Raw genomic sequence first — 10148 nt, 5'->3', positions numbered from 1 at the left:
AGACAAGAAGGATTTTATCTTTGTTTTCCCCCTTCATGAACTTAGGCCATCAATTTCCTGTCTTCCACATTCCCATGGTTATTGCTTCCACTGCTTAACCACTTGATCTTGTTATTTGGAACTTCGCTCCTGTTATTCATCAAGGTGGGAACCAGGACGGAGGCACTTGTGTGGAACCCCTCTGGAGGCTGAGGGTCTGGTTGCGTTGGTCCCTGAAGCTTAGTCCATATTTAGATGATGTAAAATTATGTCCATTCCTATTCAATTCATGACAGTGATTGATTTATGGCCCTGTTAAAAAGCCAAGATAATTTGAACAAACACAAGCTGTAGTGAGCTAGAGTGGAAATGAACTGGAGCCACAGACCAACTGGAGAGGGAAACAAACTGGAGCTGCAAATAAGCTGGAGCCAAAATGAAGCTGAGAAAGATTAAACCCAACTGGAGCCTAAAATGTGCTGGAAGCAAGAACAAACCAGACCCATCCACGAGCTGGACCTGAGACAGACTGGGGACAGAAACAAATAACTTGAAGCTCCAAGTGGGCTGGAGCCACAAACAAGCTGGAGCCACCAAGTCCCCGCAGCATCTCCGGGCAGGCTGAGCCAGGAGCGGGGCCGTGCAGAGGGCAGGCAGCAGCAGCATCGCCCTCGGTGCAGGCAGCCCGGCTTCTTCTTGGGGCATCCACACCCCACGCGGGGCTCTCGGGCACAAGTGGCTCCCGCTGTGGTGGATTCCAGCTCTCCCCATTTCCATCAGAGCCAGCGCCGGGCCGAGGGGTTTGTCCCGCCGGCAGCGGCTCCGGAAAAGAGCTGCAGAGAAGAAACCAGGTGGGAGCAGGGGGGCCTGTAGCAGGAGGGGTCACCGGCCGCCCCGGGAGACCTCCATCCCCGCCGAGTCCCCATCCCCGCCAGGGGGACATGGCTGGGAGCCAAGGCCGGGAGCCGCCGGCGTGGTGGAGCTGGGACTGATCCCGCGATGGAAAGCGGAGCATGGCTGGGGACTCCCAGCCCCAGCGGCTGAGCTACAGCTGTTCCCCAGGCCAAGAACCCGAGGCCGGTGCCCAAACCCCCGGGAAAGCCCCGGGCGCGGCGGGGAGGGAGCGAAGCGCCGGCCCCGCACGGTGCCGCCGCCCGGCGGGCGCGGAGCGGCACCGCAGCCCACGGTACCGGCACCGGCGTGGCCATCGCGGTGTCCCTGCACAAGGCGGAGGCTCGGGGGAGGACACGGCCGGGTCAAGGGCAGCCACAAGCCGTGCAGAAGGCAGGGGCTGCCGTGGCACCCGCCAGCAAGGAGGACCCCGAGCAAGGTAGAGTCCCCGCTCTGGGAAGGTGCAGGGGAGGTGCATTCCAAGAGGGTCCTGTGGTAGCACAACAACATAGCAGGGGGCTGTGGCTCCCAGCATGCCAGATCTGGAGATCAGCTGGAGGAACTGCTCTGAGCCATGTGCAGCAAGGTTGCATGAGCCTGAGGCTGGCCATCTCCTCCTGGGTGGTGGCACCAGGGGTACAACTGGCAGGCTACACCATGGCTGGGATGGACACCACAGCTGGGATATGGACAACATAGCCTGGATATGGACACTGTAGTTGGAATATGGACACCACAGTTGGGATATGGTGTCCCTATACACGCCCTGTGCACAGCAGCAAGACCCCCACTCCTCCCCACCTCCAGCCCTCAACCTGTGAATGACCAGCCACAGCCATAAAGAATTTGTCAAAAACCAGCTTTGCCACTGAAGCCACTTGAGGCAGAAAAAAAGTATTCCGTGGCTGGAAAGGTCTCATGGAAGAACCTCTCCCTCCATGTCCCCACAAGACAAGCACCCTTCCATGCTTGCCCTGGCCGTGCCCCCCTGAGCCATGACCCCCCATGCCATCCCAAGCCATATCCACCCCCATGTACCCCCCAACCATGTCCACCCCATGCCCAGAGACAAGCGTCACCACCCCCATTTGGACCCTGGCCTTTCCCCCCAAAACTGTTCTGTGCCCCCACTTTGAGCCACACCTCCCTGTGCTGTAGGAGTACCAGGGTGGTCACATCAAGAGCCTCCCCGCCAACTCATATCTTATTTAAAGTAGTTCTGCTCTAAGCCAGTTAAGGTTTACGTTGGGCGACAGGAGGGGCTTCACCCCAACCCTGGACCCAGGGGTTGGGCACTGTGAGCTGGGCAGCATGGAAGTGTTCGCTGGGCTGGGGACTGTCTTTTGTGTTTTGTTTATTGCTGTGATTGTTTTTTCAAACACTCTGTTAATACAACTCCGGGAGGGGGAAAAACCCCGGCTCCTGACCTGGGACTGCGGAGGGTGGGCATTCCCCGATCTGGGGCTGCGTCGGGGGGCCGGGCTGGGCGAGCGGAGCTTCCCTGGGTGCTGGGGGCTCCTCCAGGGGCAGGGCGGCTGTGACAGGGGCAAGCGTGCGCCCCCGACCGCTGTCCCTGCTTGGGGGGGCGGCAGGAGAGGGGCCCGCGGGTGTGCCCCAGGCAGGCGGCACGCCGGGGACTCAGAGCTCTGCCCCGCTCCCGGTGCCCCCTAGGCCACTGGAACACCACGGGGAGGAGGACATCGGACAGGGGCTGTGGGTCACGGCTATGCCTGGGGCAAGAGCAGGGATGGGTCGGGAGGGGACACCAGGGGCTGTCACAGCCGGGACAGCGCTGCTCGACAATACTGCCGCCGGCCATACTGTGCGTCCCCCTACCCCACCCACCGGCCGCTACCCACCAATCAGCTCTCGCTGCCCCCGGAGTTTTGGCCAATCGTAGCCCGCCGTTTGCGCGTCCTCCGCCCTTCCCTCCGGCCGCCGCCTGCCGCCCCTTCCGGAAGCAGCACCGCTCCTTTCCCGAGCCACCACCGTTCCTTTCCCGAGCCAACATCGCCCTTTCCGCCGGAGCAGGAGTTGGGCTGGGCTGGGCTGGGCCGCGGGGCGCGGTCTCGGCCATGGTCCGGGCGTTCGTGCTGCTGTCGCCGGGCGGGCAGGCCGGGCAGGCTCCCTGCCGCGTGCTGTACGCGCGCGCCTTCGGGACCTCTCCTGGGACCCCTCTCGGGGGTCCCCGGCAGCGCCTTCGCCGCAAGGAGCAGCTACTGGTCGTGGCCAGGTAGCCGGGAGAACCCCCCGCCTCGGGGCAGCGAGAGAACCCCCCGTCTCGGGGCAGCGACATCACCCTCCATGGGAAACCCCTTCCTGGGGATGCTGGGCTCGGTCGGACCCCTGTGATCCCCTCCATTCCCTGAAGCCCCTGGAGTTGTGACTCTCCATCCCTTTCCCTGGGACCCCCACAACCATGATGCCTCCTTTTCTTTTTGATGTGGGGGCTCCTGGGTTTTGCCGGACCCCCAGGGCTGAGACACCCCTTTACTGTGGGACACCCTCCCTTCCTGAGGGGAGCCTGTGCTCAGTGGGACCTCCAGAACTGTGGCAGCCCCCTTATGGGGGGACAGGGCTCAGCGGGAACCCCAGGACCATGATCCCTCCCATTCATCAGATACGCCTTTTTTGGGGATGCTGGGACCCTGTGTCCCCAGTAGAGGGGGTCACTCTATCCCTGGATGAGGCAGGAGTCCATAACACAAGGGTCCCCTCTTTCTCTTCCAGACAAGTGGCTTCCCAGTGCCAGCTGCTTCAGTCATCGCTGGGCCACCTGTCCTCCCCACAGCTCCCCCAACTGCCTGATGAGCCGGTGTCACTCCAAGATGCTCCGGGGGGGCTTTTCCAGATGCCCCCTGGAGACCCCTTCCCTGAGCGGGTGACAGTAGTCTGGTTATCAGTGCTGGCCCTCGCCTGTGCTTTGGTTTGTGACCCCCAGGAAAATCTGTCCTTGGCTGAAATCACCCTGCGGCGCCTGGCTCCCCGCCTGCTCATCTCCTTGCGGCTCCTCAGCCCTGGTGCTGATGTCCTGCTCCGTCAGGATGCTGCTGATGCCCTCTTGGATCGTCTCCTGCCCCATGGGCAGATGCTTTTTCTCAATGAACGTTTCCTCCAGGCAGTGGACCGGGAGCTGGGCATCAAAGCATCCCGCTGAGCTACAGATGACATCCCTGCCCACCACTTGGATATTTTTCATTGGGGAGAGACAAGGGAAGGATCCGAGATGGTCGCCAAGCCCCAGCAGGATGGATGGGAAAAGTAGCTCAGGAATAAAGAGCAACATGCAGGCAAAGAGTGGGATTTTAATCCATTTATCCCCCAACTTTGTTGTGGGAGAGCTAATAGCCATCCCCATTAATCCATCTGGAGCTGGAACAGTGCTGTGTTCCTGCACCGTTTTCCCGCGCTGTATTCTTGCACCGCTCCATGCGCTCGTGACAGCGGGCAGTGGCTCCGCATGGCCGTGAATGGACATTAAAAGAGGGATGCCGGGTTACCCCAGCTGGATGTTACAGGGCAGGTGGGGGGTTCCTGGCAGGGGAGACCTGGCTGTAGGCAGTGCAGAACCCCTCTGCTGTGGGATGGGAGCTCACCTCAGGACAGGAGGAACCCCAGGGAACATGGGGAAGCCGGGGGTGTGCAACCAGGCCTGGTGCATCAGGGTCACTGGGTGGGGGATTTATTTAAAACAGGTAGCGAGGCAAGATGTGGCCGTGCGCCTGACACAGCGGGTTGGTTGTCACCGAGTGATGCTGCTTGGGAACAGGGGACCTATGTGACATCCTGGGAGGTGGCTGGAGCCGGCACCAAACTGCACAGCTCTTCCAGCTGCCACCAGGGTGCAGTGGGGATCAGGGCTCTATCCTAGCAGTTTCTGAGTGCTGGGAGAGTCAGGGAACCAGGAGGTGGCATGCGTGGCTCTGCCTGGAGGCCCCTGACCTACTATACAAGCACATGGTAGTGGGTTTTTGAAAAAGGGGTAGGATGAAAAGGAAGAGAGAAAATAAGAGATGAATTAAAGGGGCAGAGAAATAAAGAGAGGAAGAAAGAGAGAAAGAGAAGAAGGAAGAAAAAAAGAAGGAAGGAAGGAAGAGAAAGGAAAGAGAGATCACCAGTCCTGGTTCCATCCATCCAACTGATGGGATGTCCAGGGTTCCGAGGACACAGCCCAGGCTTGGTGGGGGTACGTTTTTATAGATAGGTTTCCCTGCCCTGAAGACAGATTTCTCACTTTCTATGCAAATTAGTTCTCATGCAGTCTGTTCTTTCACACCCTTCTGGAAATGGGTTGGGGGGGTTGGGCATCTTGGATGGTCTCGTCTCCCCCTATCACATTGACCTTTGGTTGACAGTATGTGCCTGCTTCTATGCTGATGCTGTCTTATTTTTTTAGTTGTGTCTCTGTGGACTAGAACAAGGATGTTTGTCCCAGAAAAGTGCTGCCCTACCTCTGCATGGCCCCTTTATCCAGTCACATCTTGTTCTTCCTTGTGGCATGTTAGTTCCAATAGTCCTTGGTTGGCTCCATGGTCATCCTGCTGTTGGTGTTTGAGATTTACACATCGTCCCCATTTTCTTCTGGGCTTCTACACCACCCTAGGGCTCAAACATCAATAGGGCCCTTGAAAAGGTGATCCCTTGAAAAGGGAAAAGAAGGGAAAGAGAGGTAGAGGGAGGGGCAAATGCATTCTGTAAATTATCTCTAAGCTTTGGGATAATCTCTCCATAATTCTCCACACCTTAACATACAATCCAATTACCAAAATGAAAAGCAGAAAGGTTAATACTAAAAGAACAATCACAGTGCCACATTTTGTTAAAAATTCACGTTGCTGTTGGCGACCATCCAAATAAAATGTCACACCAGAGGTGTTCCCCATCTTTCTTCACCCATTCCATCACCCAGTGGACTTTTTCCACATCTTGGTGAACAGTAATCAAAGTCTTTTGTCTGTTGTCTTGTGCTTGCTTCAACAGTCATCTCAGGTCCTCATGTTGTAGCACCTTTTTTACCAGTGTGAGGTTCATACCAGTGGGAATGGGTTTTAAAGCTAAGATCGAGGTGTACTTAGATTTCAACAACTGGTAGAAGTTAATCAGAGCTGAATGATTGAAATCCCACCCCTTGATTTGAACAAATTTACAAATGTTAGAATGATTTTTTGTTATTACTACCTGCTTATCTACAATTACATGATCACAAGGTGTTCCTAAGCAAACACATCTCTTGCCTGCATACACATGCATTTTTTCTGTGTTGCAATCTGATCAAATTTCAAAATGGCATATTTTGCTCAGTATCAAGAGAAGTGTCTTGAGCCCTTAGTGTATTTCCTGACAGATAAATCCTTGTTGTTCCTGCACAATGCATGCATCGACTTCTGTAGTTTGCCATTTTTCCCCTTCTTTCTAGGCCCATACCCTATGTTCTGTGGGGTACAATACAGTTCCATTATAAATTAATCCTAAAGCATGATGAGATATATTTTTTACACTTTAGCATTAAGCACTGTTAACACAAAGGCAGTGACCGTATAATTTTTGAGGTTATAGGTAAAGTTGACTAAATGCCACCAGGACAGGAAGTTTCTTTTAAACTATTTTCCCAAATTACCTTCCTAATCTCAGTGAGCAAAGTACTGTCTTCACTTTCCCATATGATAGCAGCTGTCATATCTTGCATGCACAATTGGGCTTGAATACAACCAAGAGCCAAAGAGACATTGTCTTGGAGTGTTTCAATGGTGTTAGCAATTAATTGTTGATGAGAACCAACTGGAATCTGAATGTATGGGCCATTATTTTGTATGCATTCATAGGATTCCACTTGCTGGATTTCGGTGTCACCTGGTTTATGGCCAGAATTCTCTTGCAAGTCAGCCACTGAATCAGATCTAATGGAGTAATTTTCTGCTCTGCCCTGAGGTCTGGTTCAGGGGGGGTTGAAGGAGATAAAGAATCATCTTTCCCTGGTTCCCTGTCATTGGGATCACCCTATATGTTTACATCCCTCGTAAGTCTGCTGTACTTTTCCTGGAACTTTGATATCTCAGTCTCCGTATGCAGCTCCATTTTGGTAGCAGTTTGCTGACCCTGACCATCATCTGTGGTTTCAGTTTTAATTAAGGGTCATAATGTTACTTCCTCATCATCAGATGACAAATGCTACATCTCACTTTTTGTCAGGGTAATAAATGCATTTACTGTCTTCCAGTTCCTTCATTGGACATAAAAAGTCAGAGTTGTGTGATCATATTTTTTCAAATGGCACAGATTCTAAATCCTGCACTGGTGCCCCCTTTCCCACAGTTCCTGCTGACCTGGCCTGGGCCAGGCACCACTTCCCTTCTGCTTCTCCTCGATCTCCTGCAGCAGGAGCAGCACCTGCTCCACCGTGCCAGGTCCCAGCCCTGTACAACCTGGGTCACATCACCCAGGATGGAGAAGTTCAGTGTACTCAGCACTTTCCTAAAAGAAGCATCAAAGGAGCACCCCGGAGGGCAAGGAGGGAGGCACTCCTCCGCCTGCAGCACCCTCGGCCAGGTCCCAGCCAGTCTGGTCCCCAGCCAGGACAAGCAGGGGCAACGCAGTGCTCACAGGGCAGGGAGGGAGGGAGGCAGAGCCCACCCCAAAACTGCCCCACACCCTGGCTGCTGGCCTTTTGAACCTGCTTCCCATCCTCCATGCTCCTTAGCTGAGCCAGCTTTTGTTAACCATTACCACTTGGGCGGGGCGGGAGGGTGGAGGTGCCAAGGCTCCTGGGGACCAGAGGCCTCAGAGTCTTGATAGGTACAGCTGCAGCAGGAATAGGGTGGTAGAGGTGTCTGCAGCTATAGAACCTTGTGGCACCTATTAAAGGGGCTGAAGCTGAGGGAGAAGCACAGACAAGTGGGAGGAGAGGTGATGGTGGGCTCCATTCCTTACCCATCACGGCTTGGGCTTAGTGCATGGCTGGCACCACAGATGTCAAGGTGGCATCCTGCTGGGGAATAGGCCATGCCCCTGGCTCTTGCACTGGCATTGGCAACACCTCTGCCACATGTGATCCAGGCTGAACTTTGCTCAGTGGGGCACTGCCCTGGGCACAGTGCTGCCACAGGATCCAGCTAGTCCCAAGGTTGTGGAGGCTGCCAGCAGGGAGGACAGCCAACACTGTGAGGATCCACCATCAGCCATGGAGCAGGAAAGTGTCAGGGAGGAGCTGGGTATCCCCCCTCTACAAGATGTTCATTGAGGGCTGGGCACAGGTGAAGGATTTCCAAGCCCGTCCAGATGACCTGCTCATCTCCACCTACCCCAAATCAGGTGAGTGGCCCTGGGGAAGGGTGAAGGGAGGATGAGGTGACACCAGCCTTTGCAATGCTGTCCCTGTGCTGCAGGCACGGCGTGGCTGAGCGAGATCATGGACATGATCTACCAAGATGGCGATGTGAAGAAATGCTGACGGGATGCCATCTACAACCGTGTGCCCTTCCTGGAAATGAAGGACTCTGGGATACCGAGTGGTGAGCTTCCCCAGCCTGGCTCCCTGGGTGGGGAGGGAGCAGAACTGGGGTCTGGCTGAGCGTGCTGGGGCTCACACCTCTAAGCCCCCTGTGCCACAGGTGTTGAGCAGCTGGAGAACACCCCATACCCATGGCTCGTAATGACCTATCTCCCAGTCCAGCTCCTCCCACAGTCCTTCTGGGAGAAGAACTGCAAGGTAATGCTGCAGGTGCCCCTGCCTCTCTCCCCATCTGGGTTGGCAGGGAGTAGGCACTACTCTATCTTCCAACCACATCCTTGTCTGTCTCCAGATTATCTACATGGCCCGCAACCCCAAGGATGTTGTCCTCTCCTACTACTACTTCTACCAGATGGCCAAGTTACACCCTGACCCTGGCACACTGGCTGAGTTCCTGGAGACCTTCCTGGCTGGCAAAGGTGAGGGCTGAGCCACAGGATGCCCACCCTGAAATGCTGGTGGGAAGGACATCCCCTGCTGCCCTGCTTTTTAGCTAATCCCTTGACCATATTCCACAGCAGCCTACAGGTCCTGGTATGACCATGTGCAGGGCTGGTGGGAGAAAAGGAAGGAGGAGAAGAGCCTGTAGCTCTTCTCTGAGGACATGAAAAAGGTGAGGGTGGGATGAGGGGCAAGGTGCCCTGGTTGCCCCCCCCCACCCAGCGTTTTTGGCAGCCTCCTCATGTCAACTGCCCTGCAGGACCCACGTCAGGAAGTGAAGAAGATCCTGCATTTCCTGGGCAAGGAGGTGGCAGAGGGAACGGTGGAGAGGATCCTTCACAACACTGCCTTCCAGGCGATGAAGAAGAACCCTGCTGCCAACTATGAGACCATGCCCACTGCCCTGATGGACCACAACCTCTCCCCCTTCCTCCGTAAAGGTGGGATTTGGCCAGTGGTGGAGGGCTTGGGAGGAATGTCCCTACGTTGTATTTCAGCCCCCAGCCGTGGTTGCAAATATTTTGTGTGTCTCGAGATTTGCCCCACTTGCTTTCTTGCCCCCAGGGATCTGTGGAGACTGGAAGAACTACTTCACTGTGGCCCAGAATGAGCACTTCGACTGGCACTACCATGGCAGGCTCTGACCTCCACTTCCAGATGGAGATGTGAGGGGCTCATCCCCCTTTCTGGAAGGACTCTGCTTCTCCTTGCTCCCCTGGTGCAGATGGTGGGTCCCAATGGAGCATCCTTGCACTGATTTACTTTCCCCCTTGCAATAAATTGTGATAAATGGAGAGTGAGTCATTGCCTGCAGAAATTACTCCCCCCCTCTTGCAGGGGGGAGGCTGAACCCCCCAAATTCCAGGCAGTGTCTGGGAGAACCTCCATGATCAGCAGGAGAGAAGGTGAGCACACACAGTGGATTTTTGGCTGGTGATGGTCAGGCATCACTGGGAATATGCATCCTCCCAAAACCCACCACTGGCCCCTGTCAGCTTGGGTGCCCCAGACCCAGCCTACCAAGGTGCCTGGAGGGAGCAAAGATCGGTGAAGAGTTGAAAAACCCCAAAGCACCAGCAAACCTACTGCTGCCATGGCTTTTGTGTGCACAGGAGCTTTCATGGCTCCAGGTCGTGGCAAGTTTCTTGACATAGTGGGTGGTGGTGAGGCTCTCCCCAGGCTCCCTGACCCAGCTGGAGCTTGGCAGCCCATAGTCTATGGAACAAAGGTGAAGAGAAACACCCCCTGCTGGCGTATGGCCGGGTTCAGCAACATCACCGTCCTTGCTGGATAGGGAACCCACCCTGTAACCTCCAACCTGGTTGCACTG

The 10148-nt window shown here is 55.4% G+C and overlaps 2 protein-coding genes across 2 annotated transcripts; both read left to right on the top strand.

Annotated features, from left to right (window-relative positions):
• Positions 1–2750: 2750 nt before the first annotated feature.
• On the top strand, positions 2751–4283 carry AP5S1 (adaptor related protein complex 5 subunit sigma 1). The gene is made up of 2 exons (XM_051790864.1): positions 2751–3103; positions 3601–4283. Exons 1-2 carry the CDS (start codon positions 2946–2948, stop codon positions 4025–4027), a joined length of 585 nt encoding a protein of 194 aa, XP_051646824.1. The 5' UTR covers positions 2751–2945; the 3' UTR covers positions 4028–4283.
• Positions 4284–7818: 3535 nt separating this feature from the next.
• Positions 7819–10039, top strand: LOC127472510 (sulfotransferase 1 family member D1-like). The gene is given in 9 exon segments (XM_051790863.1): positions 7819–8079; positions 8081–8178; positions 8253–8378; positions 8478–8575; positions 8670–8796; positions 8896–8990; positions 9078–9258; positions 9383–9446; positions 9448–10039. Coding segments are annotated over 9 exon segments (861 nt in total). The 5' UTR covers positions 7819–8047; the 3' UTR covers positions 9488–10039.
• The last annotated feature ends 109 nt before the right edge of the window (positions 10040–10148 follow it).

Source organism: Manacus candei, unplaced genomic scaffold, assembly GCF_025592945.1.
Source record: "Manacus candei isolate 608988 ecotype Guabito, Panama unplaced genomic scaffold, ASM2559294v1 h1tg000028l, whole genome shotgun sequence".
NCBI lineage: Eukaryota > Metazoa > Chordata > Aves > Passeriformes > Pipridae > Manacus > Manacus candei.
This window is presented reverse-complemented; position numbering and strand designations above follow the sequence as displayed.

Bases quoted from the DNA above. Each gene is read 5' to 3' on its own strand.
- AP5S1 (XM_051790864.1), top strand. From the start codon at position 2,946: ATGGTCCGGGCGTTCGTGCTGCTGTCGCCGGGCGGGCAGGCCGGGCAG. The intron at 3,104-3,600 runs GTAGCCGGGAGA...TTTCTCTTCCAG, and splicing joins CAGCTACTGGTCGTGGCCAG to ACAAGTGGCTTCCCAGTGCC.